Source organism: Scyliorhinus torazame, chromosome 2 (assembly GCF_047496885.1).
Source record: "Scyliorhinus torazame isolate Kashiwa2021f chromosome 2, sScyTor2.1, whole genome shotgun sequence".
Classification (NCBI taxonomy): domain Eukaryota; kingdom Metazoa; phylum Chordata; class Chondrichthyes; order Carcharhiniformes; family Scyliorhinidae; genus Scyliorhinus; species Scyliorhinus torazame.
The window spans coordinates 263,743,845-263,770,834 of record NC_092708.1 but is presented as its reverse complement, the minus strand read 5'-3'; the positions used below and the strand labels follow the sequence as shown (position 1 = coordinate 263,770,834).

The window sequence follows — 26,990 nt, the reverse complement described above, 5'->3', positions numbered from 1 at the left end:
TAATTAATTGGATTTTTTTTTGGGGGGGTGAGGAAACTCAACCCCAAACTCCAAACTCCAAACTCCAAAAAACAAACACAGCCCTCGCTCACCTCTTACCCGAACTCAGCCTTACCCAAACTTAGATACACTCTGTTTGCCTCCAGCACTCCGTTTCTATAGGCACTTCAGCCACACCCTTTGTATCCTTCCTGATTTACAGTCAGCCAGTCTTCTCTTGTGGTTTTGTGGTTTCCCCATTTTGCTCCCCCCCCCCCCCCCCCCCACTCCCCTGGGTGGGTTGCGCAGTCCTTTGGTTCTTCATCTTTTTATTTTTCCCTGGCTTACTCCACGTTGCTGGCCTCGAACAGGTTTTGGAACAGGCCGACAAACTGCCCCCCAGTATCCAGGAAGCCTTCCTCTGACCCTCGGATGGCGTACTTAATCTTCTCCAGGTGGAGAAATTCCGAGAGGTCAGCGAGCCAGTCTGCAGCTTTGGGTGATGCTGCCGATCGCCAGCCGAGCAGGATTCTCCAGCGTGCGATTAGGGAAGTGAAAGCAAGGGCGTTGGCCCCCTTCCCATGTGTAGCTCTGGCTGCTCCGATACTCCGAAGATTGCCACTATTGGGCATGGCTTCACCCTCACCTCCACAACTTTGGCCATTGCCTCGGAGAAGGCTGTCCAGAACCCAGCAAGCTTGGGGCAGACCCAAAACATGTGGGTGTGGTTGGCCGGGCCCCTCTGGCACCGCGCACATTTATCCTCCACCTCCGGGAAGAACCTGCTTTTTCGGGTTCTGGTCAGGCGCGCTCTGTGCACCACTTTGAGCTGCATTAGGCTTAGCCTTGCGCAGGAGGAGGTGGAGCTCACCCTGTTCAGTGCTTCGCTCCAGAGTCCCATCCTACCTCTAACCCCAGTTCGTCCTCCCATTTTTGTCTGGTCCCGTCCAGTGGTATTCGGGCTCTGTCCAGTAGTTGTCCGTATATTTTCCCACATACCCCCCCCCCCCCCTTCTCGCTGCTTGTGCCTATCAGGTCCTCTAGTAGTGTGCTGTCTGGGGCCCCGGGGTACCCTATTGTCTCTTTGTGGAGGAAGTGCTTTATTTGGAGGTGTCTCAATTCCTGTCCTCGTGCTAGTTTCCACTTTCTCGCCAGTTCGTTCAGTGTCTCCAGTCTGCTCCCTACGTAGAAGTCCCCGACCGTCAGTGTGCCCCCGTCCCACCTCCATCTTTTGAAGGTGGTATCTAGCAATAATGGGGGGGAATCTGTGATTGCCACAGATGGGGGCCATAAGGGACATTTTAGTTATCCTGAAGTGCTGTCTCAACTGGGTCCACGTTCTCAGCATGGCCGCTACCACTGGGTTCGTTGTGTACCTTGTTGAGGAGGATGGGAGTGCTGCTGTGGCCAGGGCCCGGAGGGTTGTTCCTTTACAGGATGTCTCCTCCATTTGCACCCAATCTGTGGCGGCTTCTTATACCCATCCCCTCACTCTTTCTGCCGTTGCTGCCCAGTGGTAGTATTGTAGGTTCGGTAGAGCCAGGCCCCCTCTGACTTTCCCTCTTTGCAGTGTTGGCTTGGGAATTCTCGGGTTCTTGCCCCCCCACACAAACGCCATGATTAGCCTGTCTATGTTTTGGAAAAAGGCCTTGGGGATGAAGATCGGGATGGATCTAAACAGGAAGAGGAACCTTGGCAGTACGTTCTCACTTTTGCCCAGGTTAAGTTTGTAGCCCAATAAGGTTCCAAACTCTTTCAGTATTTGCAGTATTGTCTTTAGTCCCTCCTGTGGCTTCGAGACATAGAGGAGCAGGTCATCTGCATAGAATGAGACTCTGTGCTCTCTGTCTCCTCTCCGGATTCCCTTCCAGCTTCTTGCATCCCGCAGGGCTATTGCCAGGGGTTCGATCGCTAGCGCGAACAAGAGTGGGGACAGGGGGCAGCCTGTCTTGTTCCTCTCTGTAGCTGGAAGTATTCAGAGCTTGTGGTGTTAGTTTGGACACTTGCTCTGGGAGCGTTGTACAGGAGCCTCACCCGGGCGGTGAATCCCACTCCTAGCCCAAACCGTTCCAGTACCTCGAGGAGGTAGCTCCATTCGACTCTGTCAAAAATGCTTTTCTGCATCCAGGAAGACGATCACCTCTGGTGTTCTCTTCCTGGGGGGTGGGGGTGGGGGGGGTGGGGTAGTCATTATCACATTCAGCAGCCGCCTGTTGTTCGCTGTGAACTGCCTACCCTTGACAAAGCCCGTTAGGTCCTCTGCGACCACCTCTGGTGCGCAGTCCTCCAGCCTTTCGGCCAGGACCTTTGCGAGTATTTTTGCATCCACGTTCAGCAGTGAAATGGGTCTGTATGATCCACATTCCGTCAGGTCTTTATCTTTTTTGGGTATCAGTGAAATTGTGGCCTGCGCTAGCGTTGGGGGCAGGGTGCCCCCTGCCAGTGAGTCCGCGAACATGTCTCTTAGGTGTGGGGCCAGGACTGGTGCAAATTTATTGTAGAAGTCCACCGGACCCTGTCGGGTCCCGGTGCCTTCCCCGCCTGCATGGAGCTGATGCTCTCCATGATTTCTCCCAGATCTGTTGGTGCTTCCAGCTCCCCCCGTCTGTCTTCCCCCACCACTGATAGCTCCAAACTGGCTAGGAACTGTTTCATTCCCGCATCCCCGTCGGGGGGCTCGGAGGTGTATAGTCTCCGGTAGAAGATCTCAAATGCCCGATTGACCTCCTTTGGCTCTGTTACCAGTCTGCCTCTGCTATCCTTTACCTGCGCTATTTCCCTCGTGGCTGCCTGCTTTCTCAGCTGGTGAGCCAATAGGCGGTCAGCCTTGTCTCCGTGTTCGTAGAAGGTCCCCCGTGTCTTGCAGAGTTGGTACACTGCTTTCCTAGTGGATAGCAGGTTAAAGTCCATTTGCAGCTTTTTCCTTTCCGCCAGCAGCTCTACGGTCGGGGCCTCGGAGTACTTTTAATCGACTTCCAGAATGGAGTCCACTAGCTGTTGCCTGGCCACCCTCTCTTGCCTATCTCTACTTGCCTTCTAGGCTATGATCTCTCCTCTGATCACGGCCTTCAGTGCCTCCCAAAACGTGGCGGGTGAGACCTCCCCGTTTTGGTTGTTACTAACATAATCGCCTATGGCCTGCGCTATATTTTGGCAGAAGGCCTTGTCGCCCAGGAGGTCCGTGTCCAGCCTCCATGTGGGGCGCTGGGCCCAGCCAATCTCCAACCTCACATCCATATAGTGTGGAGCGTGGTTGGAGAAAACGATCGCTGAGTAGTCCGTTCCCGTGGTCCCTGGAAGCACCGATTTCCCCACTGCAAAGAAGTCGATATGGGTGTATACCTTGTGTACTTGTGAGAAGTATGAGAACTCCTTTTCTCCCGGGTGCAGGGACCTCCATGCGTCCACTGCCCCCATCTGTTCCATGAAGGCCCCTAGCTCCCTTGCCATGCCAGACGCTTTCGCCATTCTGGGGATTGATCGGTCGGTCAGTGGGTCCAGCACACAGTTAAAGTCGCCCCCCGTAATCAGTCGGTGTGTGTCAATGTCGGGGATTTCCGCCATGGTCTTCTTTATGAATTCAGAGTCGTTCCAGTTGGGAGCGTACACATTTACCAGTACCACAGGTGCCCCTTCCAGGACCCCACTGACCATGACGTACCTTTCCCCTGGGTCCGTAACTGTCTTGGTTCCCGTAAACCTCGTCCTTTTGCTAATTAATTTTGCCACCCCCCTAGCCCTCGTCCCGTAGCATGAGTTGTACGTCTGTCCCACCCAGCCCTTCCTTACCAGCAGTTGGTCCTTCGCCCTCAGGTGCATCTCTTGTAGCTAGATTATGTCTGCTTTTAGGCTTATTCGGTGGGTGAACACTCTGGATCTTTTCACTGGGCCGTTGAGTCCCCTTACATTCCAGGTAACAATCCTGGTGGGGGTGTTTCTGACCACCCCCCCCCCCCACCCCCAGTCCTGTGGGATCACCCATACTTACCTGATGGACGCGCCCCTGCACTCCGGGATTTCCCTTTGCTACGGGGTCGTCCAAAATGGCCAGGGTCACTGCTCTCACCATGGGGTCGGGCCCCAGCGCTCAGGGGTTTCCCTTTGCCCAGGGCGGCACCAGCTGTCTGTACACCACATGGGTGCGCCGCTGCACTCCGGGGTCTCTCTCCGCCCTAATGCCCCCTCGAGTGGCTGTTTGCGGCGCCCCGTTGGTTCCTCACCCTGCTCCATGCTCGCCGAGACCTATGTCAGTACTGCTTCACTACCTCACACTTCTCTTTGCTTCTCTTTTGTTCTGCGTTCTCCCCCAGACTCCTCTCCCCCCTATTAGCCCCTGTACCTTTGTCCCCCCCCCCCTGCGTTCTCTGCCACCTGCTGTCCCCCCCCCTCCTTGTGCCAGGTGCTCCTCCTCCCCTGAGAGGGGTGCCGCGGCCCTCCTTCCTTCCTGCCCTTGCATGCTGGCCCTCCTCACTAGTACGGTGGCCCTCCTCCCAGTATTCGCCCAGCTCTGGCCCTGTTTAACCTTTCACCTACTGGCCCTTGTCTCGCCCTCCTGTTTGCTTTCCTCACTCTCATTTCCCTCGCTCCACTCCGACCCCCCCATTGCATTGAGAGAGGAGACAAGCACTGAGACAAGACAGCACAGTCCCACGCAAGGCATAACACACATGTGCACAGTTCATGAGTCCATTGTCCTTGTTTGCGGTCTGTCCTCGACTTTTCGTTCTGGTTTTCCCTTCCTTTTCTGTCCCCGTGTCTTTCATTGTGGCTGCGGATGCACCTCCCCCAGCTTGTTCGCTCTAACAAACTCATCAGTCGCCGCTGGGTTGTTAAAATACAGCTCTTTCCCCTCAAATGTTACCCAGTGTTTGGCCGGGAATAACATCCCACATTTTTCCTTGCCTTTGTGCAGTGCTGATTTTGCCTTGTTGAATTCAGCCCTTTTTTTGGCCAGGTCCGCCCCAATATCCTGATACACCCTTATGGTCTTCCCTTCCCACATGCTCTGTTTCATTTGCCGGGCCCACTTTAGGATTCTCTCCCAGTCTTGGAACCAGTGCAGCTTCGCAATAATTGCTCTTGGCTGGTCCCCGGCTTTGGACTTGGGTCGGAGCGACCTGTGCGCCCTGTCTATTTCTGGTGGGTTTGGGAATACCTCCTTTCCTATTAGCTTGGCCATCATTTGGGTGATGTAACCTGTTGGGTCTCTGTCCTCTATCTCCTCTGGCAGACCCACTATTTTAATGTTCTGCCATCTGGACCTATTTTCCTGGTCCTCCACTTTCCCTCTTAGGCTCCCCTGGGCCATTACTAACCTTTTGACCTCGGCTTCTAGGGTTATCGCCCTGTCGCTCTGGTCCGAGGCGGCCCTCTCCAACTCCAGAATCGTTTTTTTCTGCTCCTTCACTTCCCTTTCCAGGCCTTCGATGGTGTGTTGCATTTGGTGTGTTGTCTCCTTCATCATTGCTTGGAGCTCTGACCAGAGCGCCTCCTTTATGCTGGTCGCTGCGTCCTGCTCATGCTCCGATGTTTGGTCCCCCATCGTTTTCCCTTTCAGGCTCGCCTGAACCTCCGTCTCATCTTGTGGGGCCGCCTGCCTGTGCATCCGCCGCTCATGAGCCTTACCCTCGCTGCTGCTGCTTGCGTCTCGCTGTCCCTTCACCTTGGTGTTTTTCTTTCCTCCAGCGATCTGTCTGTCTCTCTTTCTTTCCCTGCTGCTGTTCCTTACCCTGAAGTTGCTCTCACTTCCCCGCTCCTCTGCTCTCACTGGGTCTGTCTCGGGCTTCGGCTTTCCTTTTTTTTATTGGAGGGGGTTGGTGGGGGGGGTATGGTTGGTTCCCTTCCTCCCTTCCTTCCTTTCTCTCTTTCCTTGTTTCTTTCTTTCTTTCCTTTTTTTTTCCTCCTTCTCTTTTTCTTCCCCTTCCCTCTCACTGGGTCAGGAGGGTTTGGGAGAGGAGTTTCCTGGTGCAGACGGGAGTCCCTCTCTGTCTCGCCACTCACCATGTGGGCACCCTTCATGTTTGATTGTTGATTGTGAGGCTCGAGAAGGCTTGCATTGCTGATTCGGAAGATTTGAAATGTTTTCAATATCTTCTTCAAATCAGCTTTGACCTTTCACTTGCAGTATCCCAGGACTTCTACTAAAGTCTTAAAGATTTGGTTAAAGAGCAGTTTCCATTCAACTTCTACTTCATTTTGGGACGGGTGGAGGTGGGGAGTGCAAATTAAACGGCAGAGTGGTTTCAGGTTGTGGAAGAAGACATGAGGCAATAGAACACTTCTTCAGGTATTTGGCATCCAACTTTGACCAAATCTGTCCAGTTATCGTGAAATCAACTCTTCCTTCACATATTCTAATGATGCCAGTGCTTATGTACTGGGTCCCTTGCTGTTTGCAGTGTACATTAATGACCTAGACGTGAATGCGGGAGGTGTGATTAGTAAGTTCGCAGATGACACAAAAATTGTTGGTGTGGTAAATAGTGAGGAGGCAAGCTTTAGATTGCAGGGCAATGTAGTCTGGATAGTTAGATGGGCAGAACAGTAGAAAATGGAATTTAACCCTGAGAAGTGTGAGGTAATGCAGGGCTAACAACACAAAAGAAATATACAATGAATGGTAGGACCCTAGGAAGTATAGAGGATCAGAGGGACCTTGGTGTGCATGTCATGCACAGTCGTGACTGATCTGATGTGATAATATTTAGCTCCACTTTCCCACCTTATCCTCATAAACTTTGAATCCCTGACTGATTAAAACTCTGTCTGTCTCAGCCTTGAACATACTTAACAACCCATCCTCTACAGCTCTTTGCAGTAAAGAATTTCACAGATTCACTACACTCTCAGTGAAGAAATTGCTCATCACCCCTGTCTTCAGTGGACAACCCCTGCCCTGAGATGATGCCCTCTGGTCCTAGACTCTCCACAAAGGGAAACAACCTCTGAGAATCTGCCCTGTCAAGCATACTAAGAATCCTATATGTCTCAATAAGGTCACTGCACATTCTTCTAAACTCCAATGAGTGCAGGCAGAACCTACTCAATCTCTCCTCATAAGAAAATCCCTCCATAATAACAGGAGGCCTGCCCTGCCATTTAATAAGAACATGGTTGATAATTTTGCGGGCTCAGCTCGACTTTCCCTTCTACTTACGATAACCGTTAATTCCTTTACTGTTTAAAAATCTATCTTTGCCGAAAAAACATTTAATGAGGTAACCTCAACTGCTTCAATCGGCAGGGAATTCCATAGATTCACAACCTTTTGGGTGAATAAGTTCCTCCTCAACTCAGGTCTAAATCTGCTCCCCTTATTTTGAGGCCAAGCCCCCTTATTTTAGTTTCACCTGGCAGTGGAAACAACCTTCCTGCTTTCATCTTACCTATTCCCTTCATAATTTTATATGTTTCTGTAAGAGCCACTCGTTCTTCTAAATTCCAATGAGTATAGTCCCAGTCTACTCAGTCACTCTTCATAAGCCAATCCTCTCAACTCCGCAATCAACCTAGTGTAACTCCTCTGCACCCCCTCCGGTGCCAGTGCCTCTTTACTCAAGTAAGGAGATCAAAACTGCACACAATACTCCAGGTGTAGTCTCACCAGCACCCTATACAGCTGCTACATCACCTCCCTGTTTTTAAACTCCATCTCTCTAGCAATGAAGGACAAAATTCCATTTGACTTCTTAATTACCTGCTGCACATGCAAACCAACTTTTTGCGATTCATGCACAAGAACAGCCAGGTCCCTCTGCATAGCAGCATGCTGCAATTTTTTAACCATTTAAATAATAGTCCAGTTTGCTATTATTCCCAGCAAAATGGATGAACACGTATTTACCAACATTGTACTCCATCTGCCACTCTTTGCTTTCTGTTAGTTAACCAAACCTCCATCCATGCTAATACATTACCCAGAACGCTGTGCACCTTTATCTTGTTCAGCAGTCTTTTGTGTGGAACCTTGTCGAATGTCATCTGGAAATCCAGATACACCATTTCCACCGGTTCCCTGTAGTCCACCGCGCTCCTATTGTCCTCAAAGAATTCCGAGCTCTATACTCGGGATCAACCGAGTGAACCTCCTCTGGACTGCCTCCAATGCCAAAATCTCTTTCCTCAGATAAGGGGACCAAAACTGTGGACAGTATCAACAGATTTTCTAAGATTTAAAGCAGAATTAAATGGTGTCATGTCTTTATGGATCAGAATTTCATTAACCTTTTTTAAACTCCTAGATTTTAAAAAACTTGGGAGTGGACGCGTGGAGCCGAAACCCTGAATTCATTTGAGGAACTGAAACGGATCTGCTGGACAATTTGACAGAGTACATTTGAAATCTCAGAAGATGAGCAGCACCAAAGATAACAATAACTTGGTGGAGGAGTATAAATTTTGTGGACACACTTTAACGATTACGATGTTTAGAGGAGCTTCTTTAGGCCTTTCTGCTTATGTCTGGGGACCTGTAAGTTTAGTATTGTCAAACGTATTGATTTATTCCTGCATTTCCGGCCACACGCGTTTGGGTATGAAATTGATTTAACTGGGTGGGTAGCTGCGGAGTCAGTTCCCAGTTTGGTTCCGACACAGAATGATGCAGGCCCCTTAAGGGAAAGGACAGTTTCACCACTTGGTGAGCACCGCATGTTATTATAATAATCTGGGATTTTTGTAGTGGCTTCCTTTCCGCGAATGTTCAAGTCTTATTGTAATTGAGGTGCATTAGCAGGTGATTATGACCTAAGATTGTACACTGTGCACAGCATAGATACTATCCAGCACAATTTTCTTGTTTTTGGATGAATAGTGTCATGGGGCCGTTTATATTAACCCAAAGATAGAAGGTGGCATCGATTTCACAACTCAGTCCCATGATAATGCAACATTCCCTCCAGGTTTGTCACCATTGCGTTCAAACCCCGCCATGGCCCTACATTTCTTAATCTCTACAGCCGATCCAGCTCGTCAAAACTCCATGACTTCGATATTCCTCCGTCCAGTCCTCTTGCCCAATTTCAATGTCTATCAATGGTTTCCTTGCTAAACTTCTCCAGTTCTCATTCCTCCTTTCAGATGCGCCTGCAAATTTATCTTCCTGTACCTCATCTTTCCTAATGTCCCCTTGTACATCGCTTGAGTAAAAGTTATATGAGAAAGCTCCTCAAGTGTTTTAGTACATTGAAGGTGATATGTGAATGCCTTTTTTGTTGTTGAACTTATCAGCTGTTGATGCAGAGGTACCACTGAGCCAAGAATTATATTTCTTAAGTGGAGTATTGGTTGTGTTACAGAATCTGCGGGAAGAATCCAGAAGATAATGTGTTCAAATCACACCAAAATCATCCAAGAAGTTATAACCAGCCTCAATTGTGGCCAGGCCTGCATGTGGCTCCTCCCCCAATGCAAATTAATAGGGTCCAAGGTGGCTTGCAGGGGAAGCCAATTAGGACTGCTCACCTGCTCAAGAAGAGTTCGTCATTGATTATCTGCATCAGTGACGATCTGAATTGTACTCCGGCCTCCAGCTGCATCATTATTTTGAAACTGAATAGAATGCGTTTGCCATTTTGTATCAAATAAACTTTTAACAAGTTATTAACGATTTAATAACTCGTTCTCCAGTTATACACGCTGCGGACAAACCATGTAATTTGGTTTCGTTTTGTGTCCCTTCATAATGCCAGTGCCCTGCTTCTACAGTTTGTTTCGCTTCCCACTCAGAGTAAGGAGTCATTTGCCTCAGACGGGCAATGCAATATGAATGCAGCCCAGATCCTTATTTGAAATTCTAACTTAATTTACCCTTGCATCCCTACACTACATTGACAAAAAATGCGGCTGTCAAAGACGAATAATTTGTACACAAGAGGAATGAGGGTACGAATGGCAAAAAAGTGCGATTGGAACATCAGTTTCATTAATATTTTCCTTCTTGACTTTTCTTAGATCTCGAGCGCACCCCTGAAACTAATAGATTTGGCTGCAACCTATTTGCATGGCTCTGTCGAGGCTGCTTGGCTTAATTTCACAAAGTTATTTGAGTAGACTTTGACATCCCTCTCCCCCCCCCCCCCCCCCACTGCCGAACGCCCAACACCCAACCCTCACAATCACCCTTTCCTACATCTTCCCACATGGTCCTTGTTCTCCATGTACTTTGTAAATTGGTTAGCATAATGGGTATTTCTTTTGTCAGGCACCTGTACTTTGTCAGTACTTTCACGATCAGAAGATTGATTTTACCGGGAAGAAGGTGCTTGAACTGGGCTCTGGCACCGGATTAGTGGGAATTTTGGCGGCGCTTCTGGGTAAGTTAACTCATCTTTCACTTTTGATGTAAGAGCTGCAAATTCGCAACAATAGTAAACTTATAAAATAATGGGATAACGCAGGTTTGTCCAACCAGCGGCCCGTGGATCGGGTGTTGTCTTCGAAGCCATTCAATGTGATCTTCAGAGGCAGTTTGCACAATCTTCCCACGTCTGCGTGAGTTTCCTCCGGGTGCTCCGGTTTCATCCCACAGTCCAAAGATGTGCAGGTTAGGTGGATTGGCCATGTTAGATTGCCGCTTAGTGTCTAAAGGTTAGGAGGGTCGATGCAGATTCTCTGTTTCTATAGTGAGTTTATCAGCAGCAAGGTAGAGAAAAAAAAACTCTGATTCGAGGAGCAGTGATGGCCAACGGCGACGAGTTTGGCAGAAAGAGGTTTTCTTTTGGTGGAGGCGGGGATGCACGCGGGTCGGGGAGCGGGTAGACATGTGCCGGGCCCGGCGATGGAGAACCAGAGTGCCAAAGCCTGAGGAAGGGGAAGCTGACAAGGTAGCCTGGGAGTGAGGCACTGCGAATCCTAGGTCAGAAGGCATGGGTGGGGAAGTGTATGATAGGCGTGTGTGGGAGATTGCCCTTGTGTGTGTGTGCTGTGTGACTGACAGAGTGCGTGTGAGTGTGTATGTATTTGTTTGTCCATGTGTCTTAACAGTTTATTACTATCAGAATGCTTTATTTTGCTGAGAATTCTTTTTCTTTGTACTTTTTCGTTGAAATTCAGTTAAAGTTATGCTGAACGTTATCTTTTCAAAATTTGCTCATCGGCCCCTTGCGTGAGAAAAAACCTGGAAATGTGCCCGTCCTTGCCCAAGCGAAAAGGTTGGACAGGCCTGGCATAACGTGAAGAACAATATTTTCTTGATGGTAGCTTTTGGTTATGTTTAACATTCCAGTTGCTATCACCCTGACCTCTATAGTTACTATTCAGACTTTTATATTATCACTCATCGTGTCTACCTTGTTAGAGTACGAAGTCTTACAACACCAGGTTAAAGTCCAACAGGTTTGTTTCGATGTCACTAGCTTTCGGAGCGCTGCTCCTTCCTCAGGTGAATGAAGAGGTCTGTTCCAGAAACACATATATAGACAAATTCAAAGATGCCAAACAATGCTTGGAATGCGAGCATTAGCAGGTGATTAAATCTTTACAGATCCAGAGATGGGGTAACCCCAGGTTAAAGAGGTGTGAATTGTACCAAGCCAGGACAGTTGGTAGGATTTCGCAGGCCAGATGGTGGGGGATGAATGTAATGCGACATGAATCCCAGGTCCCGGTTGAGGCCGCACTCATGTGTGCGGAACTTGGCTATAAGTTTCTGCTCGGCGATTCTGCGTTGTCGCAGGTCCAACGACACCGCAAACTGCCGGCTCAAAGTGGAGAGGATCTCCAGGAAGATCGCGCATATAGACACTGACATTAAGTTTCTACAAAGATGCAAGAAAGCAGACGAGATCCCGAAAGGGCTACAGATCACAAACCCACTCAAGTCAACCTACAACACAGACTTCGCTGAGAGACTCTGCCGTCGCACCTCTCTCACACTCCTCAACCACCTCGTACACCAGCTCGACAGCAGACGACGCAACCTGGAAACCAAGATAGAGGCCATATTCTCAACTTGCGCTCAGGATGCAGCAGACCAGCTGCGGAACACCGCCAAACAGATGAGACAACAATACTATGCCACCTATATGCAAACCAAGAACAGAAAGCTTGAGAAACTTGGCATCACCACCGGCAGCAACCAAGCCACCCCCGGTGTCACAGTAGAAAACAATACAGGGAAATCTATTGTCAACCTGTCAGACTACACCCTTCAACCAGATGAAATCGAAGTCCTCAGCAGAGGGCTCAATTTCTGCACCACCACCAAAATGGACCCCATCAGTCTCGCGGCAGACACGGAGGAATTCATCAGGCGAATGAGGCTCCGGGAATTCTTCCACAGACCCCAAGAGGCCAACAGCGAACCCAAGCAGACTACCAATGAACCGGAACAGCAGACCGAGAGATCTGCGGTGCGGCAACCGAAGAGGAAAGAGTCGAATTGGACCCCTCCGGAAGGCCGCTGCCTTAGACTCGACATGTATGCTCAAGCCATCAGGAGTCGCGTCAATGCCAGATTCATCAGTCGCATTCACAAGACAGCCCCGAACGTCACCCAAGCACAACGCAATGCCATCCGCGCTCTCAAGACCAACCACAGCATCGTCATCAAACCAGCAGACAAAGGGGGGGCCACTGTCGTACTGAACAGAACGGATTACTGCAAAGAAGTATACCGACAACTGAACAACCAAGAACACTACAGACAGTTACCCGCAGATCCGACCAAGGAACACATCCGCCAACTTAACAGACTGATCAAGACCTTGGATCCAGATCTTCAGAGCACCCTACGTGCTCTCATCCCACGTACTCCCCGCATTGGAGATCTCTACTGCCTCCCGAAAATACAAAAGGCCAACACACCAGGCCACCCTATCGTTTCAGGCAATGGGACCCTGTGTGAGAACCTCTCTGGCTACATCGAGGGCATCTTGAAACCCATCGTACAAGGTACACCCAGCTTCTGTTGCGACACGACGGACTTCTTACAGAAACTCAGCACCCATGGACCAGTTGAACCAGGAACATTCCTCGTCACAATGGACGTCTCGGCACTCTACACCAGCATCCCCCATGACAACGGCATTGCTGCAACAGCCTCAGTACTCAACACCGACAACTGCCAATCTCCAGACGCAATTCTGCAACTCATCCGCTTCATTCTGGATCACAACGTCTTCACCTTCGACAACAAGTTCTTCATCCAGACGCACGGAACAGCCATGGGGACCAAATTCGCACCTCAATACGCCAACATCTTCATGCACAAGTTTGAACAGGACCTACTCACCACACAGGACCTTCAACCGATGTTATACACCAGATACATCGATGACATTTTTTTCCTTTGGACCCACGGCGAAGAATCACTGAAACGACTGCACGATGACATTAATAAGTTCCATCCAACCATCAGACTCACCATGAACTACTCTCCAAAATCAGTTGCATTCTTGGACACACTCGTCTCCATCAAGGACGGTCACCTCAGCACTTCGCTTTACCTCAAACCTACGGATAACCACATGATGCTCCACTTCTCCAGCTTCCACCCTAAACACATTAAAGAAGCCATCCCCTATGGACAAGCGCTCCGTATACACAGGATCTGCTCAGACGAGGAGGAGCGTAACAGACATCTACAGACGTTGAAAGATGCCCTGGTAGGAACGGGATATGGCACTCGACTCATCAATCGACAGTTCCAACGCGACCGGACCGGACCGACCTCCTCAGAAGACAAACATGGGACACAACCGACAGAATACCCTTCGTCGTCCAGTACTTCCCCGGAGCGGAGAAACTACGTCATCTTCTTCACAGCCTTCAACAGGTCATTGATGACGATGAACATCTTGCCAAGGTCATCCCCACACCCCCACTACTTGCCTTCAAACAACCGCGCAACCTCAAACGAACCATTGTTTGCAGCAAACTACCCAGTCTTCAGAACAGTGACCACGACACCACACAACCCTGTCATGGCAATCTCTGCAAGACGTGCCAGATCATCGACATGGATACCACCATTACACGTGAGAACACCACCCACCAGGTACGCGGTACATACTCGTGCGACTCGGCCAACGTTGTCTACCTCATACGCAGCAGGAAAGGATGTCCCGAAGCGTGGTACATTGGCGAGACCATGCAGACGCTGCGACAACGAATGAACGGACATCACGCAACAATCACCAGGCAGGAATGTTCCCTTCCAGTCGGGGAACACTTCAGCAGTCAAGGGCATTCAGCTTCTGATCTCCGGGTAAGCGTTCTCCAAGGCGGCCTTCAGGACCCGCGACAACGCAGAATCGCCGAGCAGAAACTTATAGCCAAGTTCCGCACACATGAGTGCGGCCTCAACCGGGACCTGGGATTCATGTCGCATTACATTCATCCCCCACCATCTGGCCTGCGAAATCCTACCAACTGTCCTGGCTTGGTACAATTCACACCTCTTTAACCTGGGGTTACCCCATCTCTGGATCTGTAAAGATTTAATCACCTGCTAATGCTCGCATTCCAAGCACTGTTTGGCATCTTTGAATTTGTCTATATATGTGTTTCTGGAACAGACCTCTTCATTCACCTGAGGAAGGAGCAGCGCTCCGAAAGCTAGTGACATCGAAACAAACCTGTTGGACTTTAACCTGGTGTTGTAAGACTTCGTACTGTGCTCACCCCAGTCCAACGCCGGCATCTCCACATCATGGCTACCTTGTTATATATAGTGCATATGGCTAATACACTATTCAAAATACTTACAACATCAATTATTACTCTTTCCTATAAACAATGTAACAACCGATTTTCACAGCTCCTATCCTATTCATACTATTTACTTTGCAGTAACTATGTACAACATTTAGTCATCTTACAACACGGCATAATTTAGCATATCATTATCATCATAATCCATCATATTTACAATAACAGTTACAAGTTACAGTGCTTAGCTATAAATTTACGATTCGTTTTAGTAATCCCTATAATCTCTGTTTGAAGCATACCTTTCTATTAGCACTGTTTTGATCTCCATAGAGACGGAGAACTTTTAACAAGTGATTGGAACTTGCAGATGGCTGAAAGAATGACAAGACACGATGTTACATTGTACAAATTTTACTGTAACAAATTACTAAAAACACTATTGACAAAACTCTTTTAGTAGTCTTTTTCTACTTAGTGTTCTTTTAGTAGTCAAGTGTTCTTTTAGTAGTCAATTTACATGTTAAACTACAGAAAGCAATATTTCCTTTTAATACTCGTCACATCGTATTCCCACGCCAATTTCGGCCTTTATAGAAAACAATTCACAGTTGCTCCCAATTTTCAAGGAATTCCCATATCCTGGTTTCGCTGAGTAGTGAGTTTGTGTGACTATCTACAGGTATTTTCCTCAGCTTTTAGATTATATTTTCAACTCAGGAACAGTACTGAAGACTATCCTGATTGTTTCACTAACCTCTGGGCATGTCTGCAAAATGTCACAAGGATCCCTATTGCCAGCAGGATGTGTCTCTTTGAATTTAGACCATCTCCCTCCTGCATCTGGATGTCGTGGCTTGCACAGCCAAGCAGCTTTTTTCTCTCAAACTAAAGAAATATAGCCTACAACAAAGGGCTTTTTGGGCCAGTGATTGGACACTAGACAGGCAGGGAAAAAGGCAAGAACCTTTTCCTGTAACTTCTGTCTCCTTGATCTCATTTGGTCCCTCTAAGACTACAGAGAAGCTACTGCTTTAGGTGATTTCTGAGGTGCAATTTAACTCTGTCCAAGGCTAAATTATGTACAACCTGTGCAGTTACCAGCTCAGCCTTGCATCACACTGCAGATGCACCCAAAACAAGGGTATAGATATTTATTCTCTTGCAATATTGTTCACTAAAACCTTGGCCATTCCCCAGCAAAAGAGTTTGGGTATCAAATAAGTATGGCTCTTGGTTCACATATGTCACTGAAGGTGGAAGTTGGCACTTTTCCTTTCGGCAAGAAATCCCAGTCACTCTCAGGGATTATTGACAATGATGCCTTTTTGTAGCTTTATCTGCTCTTGGCAAAGGGTCCTTTTCCTGCACTGACCTGGAATACCCTGACAACCCTTTTTCAGTAATTTCTTATAATCAGCACAAAGATGCCTGGCCTTGTTGCAATTGAAGCATAGAGGCTTCCAGGCATCACTCCTACTCTGAGCACCTTTCTGTTTGACCTAAGGAGAGAACCCCCTGCATTTCCAGCTTGTCCTATTACTACTGGTTGCTTGACCTCTTTTCACTGTCCCAATTTCTATCCTTCTTAGACCGATGTGGGGTGAAGGAGAGCCGGTTCACCTTGGGGTAAGGACGTGTGGGTGTGCTGATAATCATCAGCCACCTCAACTGCATTTATAGCATCTGAGACCATCTGATTCTCTACATAAGTCCTTAATGAGGTACAGAGTGAGTGGAATGGTAGCACAGTGGTTAGCACAGTTGCTTTACTGCTCCAGGGTCCCAGGTTTGATTCATGTTTGGGTCACTGTCTGTGCGGAGTCTACACGTTCTCCCCATGTCTGCGTTGGTTTCCTTTGGGTGCTCGAGGTTTCCTCCCACAGTCCAAAGGTGTGCAGTTTAGGTGGATTGACCATGTAAAATTGCCTTTGGTGTCTAAAAAAGGTTATGGGGGGTTACTAGGTTATGGGGATAGGGTGAAGCTGTGGACTTAATAAAGGTGTCCTTTCCAAGGGCCAGTGCAGACACGATGGGCCGAATGGCCTTATTCAGCACTGTAGATTCTATGATTCTATTTTATAATCTTTCGGGAGAATTACCTCTCTGAGGCTTTTTAGCTGGCCTCTAAATTTGATGCTACATCCAATAGTTGAATGCATGTTATTTGACACTTTCAAACTTCATATCGTAGAATCCCTATAGTGCAGAAGGAGGCCATTCAGCCCATCAAGTCTGTACCAACGCTCCAAAAGAGCACCCTATCCGTGTCCATTCCCCGTCCATCCACCCTATCCCCGTAACCCAACCTGCACATCCCTAGACACTAATGGGCATTTTAGTATGGCCAATCCATCTAAACTGCACATCTTTGGACTTGGTGGGGGGGTTACCGGAACCCCAGGAGGCAACCCTCACAGATACGGGGCGAATATGCAAACTCCGCACAGCCAGTCACCCAACACTGTACCATCATGCCGCCGATAAGCTTGTTCGACATAAATTTGCAGGTTTCAAAATTCCTATCTATAAACTATAGGCGCTAATTCATAATACTGAGGAGAGCCTGATGGCACTTTATTGGAGGTCTCTTCAAAAAGTAGGGCATTAAGCTCATGGGCCTTGCCTGTTAACTTGCTTTGCATTCGCATCATCCAGCTCTTTGTTGGCCACTTCATTGGCTTCTCGCTTTTCTCAAATGAAATGAAAAAATGCCGCCAAATACCTCTCCTCAGTTGTAGGATGTGCTTTAGCAAGAGGACCTCCGGTGGCAGCATGTCGGGAGTAGTCGCTCACAAAGTGGCTCCCGCCTGGGTACTTTGTTTTTCGCCGTATTCGCCCAGTTTAGGGGGAGGGTTGTTTGGGTTGAAACTTAAATCATTCGATGGTTAAGGGTCCCATACAAGAGAAATGCACAGAAGGTCCAGGTGAAAGAAGCCCGATTCGGAAGCTCTGGAGGCTCGTCTGTGGAGAAAATGGCAGAGGCTGCTGCCGTGACTCAGGTCATTTCCTTACAAACGAGAAGCTTATAGGCATCATGGTAGTGGAATTCAAGAAACAGAAGCAAGCCGTGTCCGAGGACCTCCAAAATTCAATAGAGGCACACCCAGCTCCAATATGATGGGCACTGGTGAAGCCGGATAAAATGTAAAGTCCCATGGTGCAGTGTTACAGGGTGGATACAGGGAGGCTCCCTTGACGCAGCGTGATCGGATTGTTTCTTTGGAGGCTGAGATGGCAATGGTCGCTTGGTGATAATGAGACATTGGGTATCATGGTGGATAATTTGGAGAGTCACCCCAGGAGGCAGACCTGAGAATGGCGAGGCTGCCGGAGGGAGGCAAAATCCAACTAATTAACGCTGAAGATGTTTGGGTATCGTCCCATCCCAAGTTGGATGGAGCCCAGCAGCCAATCCGACAGCCCCGTTCGGTGAGGTTCCACAGCTACCAGGAAAATGAATGTGTCCTGAGGTGGACGAAGGATCACTGAGATTACACCTGGGAGGGCCACACCATCAGGCTCTATCAAGATGTGGGAGTGGAGATGGCTAAAATGCGGGCAGCATTTAACAAGGCCATGGTTGTATTATGCAAAAGTGGTGTGTGGTTTGGGGTCATATATTCCGCACGATTTATGACTCGAAAGAGTATTATTTTGAGGTGCCGGAAGTGGCAGATGCTTTTGTTAGGAATCATGGGCTGGGAGTGAGTTAATCATTATTTGCATGGTGTCTTGGTTTTATTGGGGAGGGCATGTGGTTCTGCGGACTTCTTGGGGTTTTTTGTGTGGGATGGGAGTGTTTTTCTTTCTGTATTTATTGAAGTTGAACTTGGGCGTGGCGGGAGAGGGGAGCAGGGAGCAGGTTGTTAAAGCTCTTTATTTATCTTTATTCCAGCCAGGAGCAGTCCTGCATGCTGAAGATGTTAGCGAACCAGTGGTGGGGTTAACTGCAGCTCATAATTTTAGGGCAGTTTGTGTTTTATTTGGGGTTAGGGATGGTTGAGATAGGGTTTGGGGTTTTCCTCACCTTTTGTCTGATTGTGTATTCCGGTGTGGTGTTGGTGGGCGGTGACTCGGCGTGTTCTTCATTCTTTCTTGATGGGAGGTTTGGTGGCCATTCGGTGGACTCGATGCCTGTACTTTTTAAGTGGTTGTTGGAATATTTCCTTTGGTGGAAATGGCTGGCTCGGGTATAGCGGGTGGGCGGCGGGGGGCGGGGGCGGGGGGGGGGGGGGGTGGAATGGGATGGCAGTGGAACACCCCCAATTCGGCTGGTCTCTGGAAAAATCAAAGAGTTGAATGGCCAGCAAAACGGTGGAGGATATTTGTCCATTTGAAGAGCTTGAATGCTGGTGTGGTGTTTCTGCACAGACCCATTTGAGGATCAGGGACAGACACGGTTACAGAAAGATTAGGTGGGACAGGCGTTCCACTCGGGTTTCGATGGTAGAGCCTGGGGGCTGCAGTTTTGATTCATAAAAAGGTTTCTTTTTCAGCTGCTAAGATTATGGCAGACCTGATTGGGGGATACGTGATTGTTAGTGTGCCTTTGGCAGGCGCCTCGGTGGTCCTAGTTAATGTATGTGCTCCAAATTGGGATTATACTGCTTTTATTAACAAGCTAGTGGTTTCTATTCCTGACGTGGACTCACACCAGCTAATTTTGCGGGGGACTTAAATTGTATTTTAGACCCCCGTTTGGACCATTCTAGGCCTGAATCTCTGATTCCATCAGGGGTGGCAAAAACATTATTGCCTTTTGTGTGGCGTTGGGGTGGGGGGCGATGGGGGCTGACCCATGCCGGGTTTTGCATTGAGTAATAAGGACTTTTATTTTTCTTCTATGTTCATCACGTGCACTCTTGGATTGATATTTTTGTGGTCTCTCCTTCCTGGGGTGAAGAGGGTGGGTACTCGGCAATTGTTATCTCAGATCGTGCCCCATATTTTGTGGATGCGGTGTTGGAGCTGGGTCCTTCTCAATGCCTGCCGTGGAAATTGGATACAGAGTTGTTGGCGTATTAAGGTTTCGGTGAATGGATATCCTCCGCCATTGCGGGGTACATTGCACTTAACAAAAGTGAGGTCATCTCACCTTCCACGTTGTGGGAGGTGGCACCTGGTCATTCGGGGAGAGCTAATTTCCTACAACGACAAGACTGGGAGGGTGTTGTCGCAGAGACCGGTGGGTTCCATCCTGGAAGTGGACCATCAGTTCTTGCTTTCCCCTAGGGACACCAGAGGTTTTGGTGAGTAGGAAAAAGTTGCAGATGCAATTCGAGCTGCTCTCAATGGGTAAGTCAGTGAGTCAGCTGCGACGCTCGAGGGGTACATTTTTTGAACACGGAGAGAAGGCCAGTCGCCTTTTTGTGCACCAGCTGAGGTGACAGGTTGCCTCCCAGAAGATTGTTCAGGTAAGGAACTTTAATCGCGGGTTTATTTCCGCCCCATCGAAATTTAATGGTAGCCATGGTGGAGATGCCGGTTCTGGACTGGGGTGCAGTCACCGGATGAAGGAGCAGCGCTCCAAAAGCTTGTGATTTCAAATCAACCGTTGGACTTTAACCTAGTGTTGTGAGACTTATTACTGCATCAAAATTTAATGCAGGGTTTGAAGCTTTAAAAAAAAATCAAAGTCTGTGCAGTTCGGAGCCCCCGGAGGAGAGGTCACCCATGATGCAGTTTTTGGAAGAGTTGTCCTTCCCGGTGGCGGAGAGGGAGAGGAGGGAGCAGTTGGATTCCCGCTTGGGCCCCGAGGAGGTTATGAAATGTTTTGGTTCAATGCAGTTGGGAAAGCTCTGGATAGGTTTCACATCAAATTGTATAAGAAATTTGCAGGGCAGTTGATTCCACTGATATTAGACATGTTTAATGATTCCCTGTTCCATGGGTTTTGCCAGTTTCATTGGCACGTGCCTCTATTTCCCTGATTTTTAAGAGGAATAAGGACCATACAGAATGTGGGTGGTATCGGCCTTTTTGGCAGACTAGACGGGTTTTGGCAAGGGTTGGCAATTGGCAGACAATATATGTAAATTATTAAATATCGTACTGCCTCCTCCCTAGCACTAGAACCGGAGGTGATTGTCTCAATGGACACAGAAAAAGTGTTTGTTAGGGTCGAGTGGGGATCCGAGGGAGATTTGGTTTCGCGCCAAAGTTTACATCTTTTATTGTACAAGGCTCCCACCACTAGTTTTGCACAAATGACTTGAGCTGGGTATGGGGACAAGGAAGGTTTGTCTATTGCCTCTGCTTCTGTTCACCTTGGCAATTGGACCACTGGCCATGGTGTTAACATCTTCCATGGAGTGGAGGGGGATAGAGCGGAGAGGGAGAGAGCATAGGGTGTCATTGTATGCAGGTGACCTGCTTCTTTATATCATGAACCTAGTTTCCACCATGGCTGAGATAATGAAGCTACTTGGGTGTTTTGGCTCCTTTTCCGGGTATAAGTAAATTTGGATAAGAGCGAATACTTTGAAGTGAACTCCCCAGGAGAGAAGCCGACCTGGGGATGTCGCCTTTTTGCCTTGCAAAATCTAGTTTTCATTATCTCGGAATCCTGGTAGCCCATGATTGGTCAAAATTATTGTCCTTTAGAGGTTCTTATTTCTTTTTCAGTGTCTCCCCATTTTTCTCCCCAAATCATTTTTTGCTTGAGTCAATCAGGTGATAGCTCCCTTCATTTGGGCAGGCAATACCCCCAGGATCCACATGTTGTTTCTTCAGAGAGAGAGAGACAGTAGGGTGCTTAGCCTTACAGAATATGTAATTTTATTCTTGGGCAGCTAATATTGAAAAGGTACTGGGTGGCTCAAGGATCTGGATTCTATATGGGGGCAGATGGAGGTGAGCTCTTGTAGTAGTTCTAGCTTGTGGACTTTGGTAACTGCCTCACTTCCATTTTCCCCTGCAAAATATACCCCGAGTCCGGTAGTCCAGGCTGAGGGTTTGGATGTAGGTCAGACAACATTTTAAGCTCGGTTCCATGTCTTTGCCAACCCGTGTCTGCAGAAATCATCTTTTTGTGCCTGTGGCTTTGGACTCCAAATTCAGGTCCTGGGGAGGAAGGGGCAGGAGAGGATTGTGAACCTGTTTGTGGATGGTAGGTTTCTCAGACTTCAGGATCTGACGGATAAATTCCAGTTCCCGAGATCTAATTTAATAGATTATTTCAGGTGTGTAATTTCCTGCGTAAGGAGGTCTCTTCATTTCCTTTTGCACCGTTGTCCTTCCTCCTGATTAGGACTTTGTCTCTGACTGTGGTGTGTGAGGGAAGGATTCTGCAGATTTATGGCCAGATCCTGTCGGCGGATAGGCTCCATTGGATGAGGTGAGGAGAAAGTGGGAGGGAGAGTTGGGTCCAGTTTTTGAGTAGTGTGGAGTGAGCCACTTCACAGGGTCAACTCAACCTGCTCCTGCGCTAGGTTCAGCTTGGTTCAGTTCAAGGTGGTGCGCAGAGTGCATCTGACCAAGACAAGACTGCGAGTTATTTTCTTGGGGGTGGTGAATAGTTGCAAACGTTGTTCTTGCAGGCTGGCGAATGATACCCGTATGTTGTGGTTGTGTCCTAAGCTTGTAAGTTTCTGTGAATCCTTCTTTAAACACCATGTCAGAGATTCTTGATATCGAGCTGGAGCCTTGTCCGCTGGTGGATATTTTGGTGGTTTTAGCCATACCGGTGCTGCACACGGGGGTGAAGACGGGATGTCCTCGCCTTTGCCATGTGGATAGCCTGGAGGTGAGTTCTGCTGAGGTGGCGGTCTTCTACTCCGCCCAGTGCCTCTGCCTGGTTGGGAGATCTAATAGAGTACCTATACCTAGCGAAGGTCAAGTACACCATTAGAGGGCTGGTAGAAGGGCTCTACTCGAGATAGCAGCCATTCATTTCCTTTTTCAGAGAGATAGTCACCGTCAGCTGTTAGAGGGGATTATTTGTCTGTGCTTAGTGATTGGTGGGTGGAATGGGATTAGTAGGGTTGCTAATTTTCGTACCTGTTGGTTAGTGTGGCTTTATTTTGTAATGACAAAAAATTATTCATAAAAAAAAATATTTTTTAAACGCACTTGCTTTGGCAAGTTTAAACAAATCAGAACCTGGCCCCGAGTAAAGGGGCATATTCCACCCTATAAGTACGGTCCCTAGGTCTACCCTCTTAGTTGAAGATGTTTGAATTAAATTTCTCTTTCTTCTCTCCATTCCTGCCTCCCTATCTTCTCTTTTCTTCTCTTCTATCTTTCTGTTTTTCTTCCATCTCTCCTTCCCTCTCCAGGAAGTCTCTTCTATTCCAGCTGTATTTTAGTTAAAGGTAGTTTGTTTGTTTTGTCTCCCTATTTATCACTGGCTCTTCGAATTCAATATCAAAATTCCTGGCAACCGGTTTCTAAAAAATATATTGTTTCCTCGCTTTCGGTCTAAATTCTGGTCTCAATAATACAGTGTCGGTGGGACTCGTACCCTGAAGTGGGTGGATTGCTGACTCTTGCACCCGCTGTGACAACATGCCACATGAAATGATGACAACACAATTCATGCCAGCAAGGCGGATTCTGCATTTTCTTTGATCCAGTATGTAGGTCTGATTGTCTAGTGGCCGTAATCATTTACCATGATCTGGTACCTGCTGTCAGGGGACACGGTGATTTACTGAGTGGCAAAGCCAGAAGGAGGTGTTTATTTTCTGAAAGATTCAAAGCAATTGCTTTACGTAAGTATCATTATTACAAAAAAGTATTCTCCAGGTGCTTTGAGTTAAGTGTTTATGCCAGTGGACACAGATGGAATGAAACCTAATCGTCCACACAATATTAACACCAGAAAATTGAGCAGCTGCTTAGCCACACCATGTTTTCCTCCATGATGGCCAAATCAAGGCAGTGAGGGGTGAGGCAGGAAAGAAGGCCCAGAACTTCTCCACGCTTCGGCGATTACTCCCTCCGTTGCCTTCTCCAGGTTGCGTCTAGCAAGCGTGAAATCTTGGTGCTAGCTGAGGCCACCCTCACTAACCTCCCCTGTATGTATGGAGGTGGCCGCAGAGGTCAGCAGCATGGGGCTGTGCCTCGAAACAGGAGGCAATGTAGTGAGTGGTTAAACAACCTTTTGAGATCGGCAAGGGTGGGTAAGTCCTAACTCTGTGTATTTGTGTGCAGTGCAGGTAAAGAGGAGGCTTGAAAATGCAGTCTTGAAAGAGGTCCAAAGCACCATCATGTGCTACTGTAACTGTGCCTAGCCCCAGTGCCTCACTGGAGGTATCATTACGTTCAGAGGTGAGGGTTGGAAGGATGGTGCCTTCTATCTGTGAAAGGTACACAGTATAATGGCTGTCGACCATTAATGAGAGCGTGCATTTCCTTCTGAGATTCAATGTGTGCTGAAGATAAATTGCCTGAGAATAATCACTGCAATCTGATGCCTCATTTCAGCAGAAGTGGGCCCACAACACCCGTGAAAGAAAGAGAGCTGAAGATGTGGCATGCACATGCTGCTGGAGGAGGAGGTTATCCTGCCAAACTCAGTGGAATAGACCCTTTCCATTGGCAGAGCTGAAATTGGAAGGAGATTTGGAATTGGTGAGAAGTCTTATAAGAAGTTTGATTTACTTGATTTATGGGTTTCACTTGTTTGCAATAACTCGCCAATTCTAAATCATGCCAGATTCTGGAGACCTAATTATCCACATAATATTAACATCAGAAAGCTGTGCAGCAATATGGCAAAAAATAACATTTTAAATGGTGAATGCAGAAAGTTTATTGACCATTAAATAGGTAACAAGTGAGAAAGATAAAACGCAAAGTATCAATGAACAGTAATTAGCAGTATTTAACAGTAAGAGGAGGAAGTTTAACATTTAACAATTCAACAGACTTCTCACCACCCTTCGCAGACCAGGATATGAATGGACGATTTTGAAAGCATCGATAAGATGTAACACCAACATCTCTCAGCACCTGTTTTAAAACATCGCAGTCTCTCCACCTCTCTCTACCTACATCTTTCTCTCAGTTTCACTCTGTGCACCTCTCTCAACATCTCTCTTCATCTCTGTGCCACTCTCTCAACATCTGCCTCTCACAAAATGGCTTGTGGAGACCCCTTCTTTTAAAAATGTCTGGAGCGCAACTTAGCCAATTGTTGGAAACTAGCGAATTGGTCTGTAATTTGTCAATAATTAAATAAAAATGAGGTTGTTAGCTATTTAAGCACCTTATGCACAATTCAGTAGCCTTGTTGCACCCGACTTGATGTCGGAACAAGGCCGCTGAATCTCATTAGAGGCCTTTCGCAAGATTTGCAGTGCTCAAAATGTTAGATTTAATGGACCCTCACGAGATGTTTCAATCTGGATCTCGCCCTCACTGTGCGTGACCAGAATTGCATATCTAAATGAGACATTAGCCTCATTTAAATATGCACTCGTGGGATTTTCCTGGTACCTAAAGGCCACACCAGGGAGACCACTGCATGGCCCAGTTAAATTGGCACCTTGGGGTCTCCCAGGCCTTTAGAGACCCTTGGGTGGTCAGGAACAGGGCAGGGTGGCACCCTGGAATTCCCACCTTGGCACTGACACCCTGGCAGTGCCACTCGTGCATCCTGGCAGTGTCATCCTGGCACTGGCAGGGTGCCAGGATACCTGGGTGCCAGGCTGGCCTTCCCAGAATTGGGCTCACCAGCAGGAAATGACTCAAATGCGAACTTGGCAGATAGAAACTCCAAGAGAGCGATAGAAATGACAAAGTTCTGTTGAATAACGGAGTATTTCTCCCTGCAGAGGCTGCACTTGCGCCCCAGCAAGAAATGCTCCTCGCAGATCGGGAAGCGATTTTGGAAGGCTGTCCCAACTCCTCCCCCTGTCCCCTCCCCGCAACCTTGGGAAACACCCCCTCACCCCTGTTCCACCTGGTCAGCAACCCCCCTCCCCAACCCCCCCCCCCCCCCACCCCCGTCATAATGGCACCCAGTCACCCTGGCTTTCCAGGTGCCATTACAACTGGTCCACGTGTGTGCACCAGTACTAAACAGTGCTCTAGCCAAGAATCCAAGGCATGGGTCCACAAGGACATTGGGAGAATCCCGTGAATGCATATTTAAATGCATCTAATGGTACATTTAGACATGCAGGTCTGGATCAGGTGCAATAAGGGTGAGATCCAGATTGGGACATCTCGCGAGACCCCATTAAATCTCGCGTGATATTTCGAGCATTGCGGAGTCCTGACTCCAAGTCAGGAGTGATGATGCCGCTGAATTGTGCCCTATACCTCTTATCTTGAGGTCGGTTGAGTGTCGACCAAGAATTGGTGAACATAGTAGTCGGTGATTTAAAGCTGAGACATCCTGAAGAGAGGCCTGTTAATTTCCCCCAGTCAAGGTGAACTGCACCGGCAAGCACAATTTGGTGAGGGCACTTCACGTTTGCAGGTGCAGCTGCCAGAGGTGGAGAGGTAGACCTCTGGCAGTTGGAGGAGTATTCAAGGTGATCCAGAGACTGAGACTAAATTGGATGATGAACCTTTGGAGTCATCCGTGGGCTGGAAGGTACTGGATGTTCAGTGTGAGGTTCAAGGAGATTTAGTGAATCGTATTTTTTTCCCCCCTGAGAAGGGCACAAGTTTATTACTGCCACAGCATCATAAAAGTCTGTATTAATAATCAAGTGATAATAATATCTTTATCATCAGAAAAGTTATAAATTGTGTGCTCCAAATAACCTTTCCAGCTTTTCTAACACTTACTAATCAATTACTATGCTTTAATTGTCTCACAATTAAGGCTGCCTATTTAACTAATCTGGCTGGTTTCCAATAATACTGGTCTCGATTTTATTAAAATTGGTTCTGTCAATTTTAGCACAAAATGCTTAAGAACATAGTAAATAAACTACAACATGACAGGCACACTAAAACTAGTGATTTATAACTACAAACCGAGTCTTTAATCAGGTCTAGTGTATGCGTTCAAAGGCCGGAAAGATGCATAGTGGAAACATTGTGATTTTGCTACAAGTGTGGTTGAATGCTTGCTTGCTTGGTGTCATAACTCATTAGCCGCATGTTACTAATGGTGTTTAAAAATGTGACTTCATACCCCATGAAGGATGTGAAATGTCAATTAATACCTCTTGGTCTATGTGTCCTGCACAGGTGAACCTTTCTCTGCTGATCCCGCCAGGCCCTAGGAAACAACAGTAGTCGTGGAGGAAGAGAAAACCTCAGACAGTGCAGCATCTCATCCTCACCCTGCACCAGCACATATACGGGCAACTGGGCAGGGATTAGCATGGGGAGGTAAAGGCAAGCACAATTTGGTGAGGGCAATTCACGTTTGCAGGTGCAACTGCCAGAGGTGGAGA

At 47.9% G+C, this 26,990-nt stretch overlaps 1 protein-coding gene across 2 annotated transcripts in view; it reads left to right on the top strand.

Moving 5' to 3' along the window:
* Positions 1-26,990, top strand: part of LOC140398192 (EEF1A lysine methyltransferase 3-like) — a 63,214-nt gene that overhangs the window by 13,696 nt on the left and 22,528 nt on the right. For both annotated transcript variants that reach the window (XM_072486552.1, XM_072486561.1), the window contains 2 exons: positions 8,220-8,449; positions 10,181-10,292. In XM_072486552.1, the coding sequence (XP_072342653.1) occupies positions 8,330-8,449; positions 10,181-10,292 (232 nt within the window). In that variant the 5' untranslated portion in view covers positions 8,220-8,329. The remainder of the gene's footprint in view (positions 1-8,219; positions 8,450-10,180; positions 10,293-26,990) is intronic.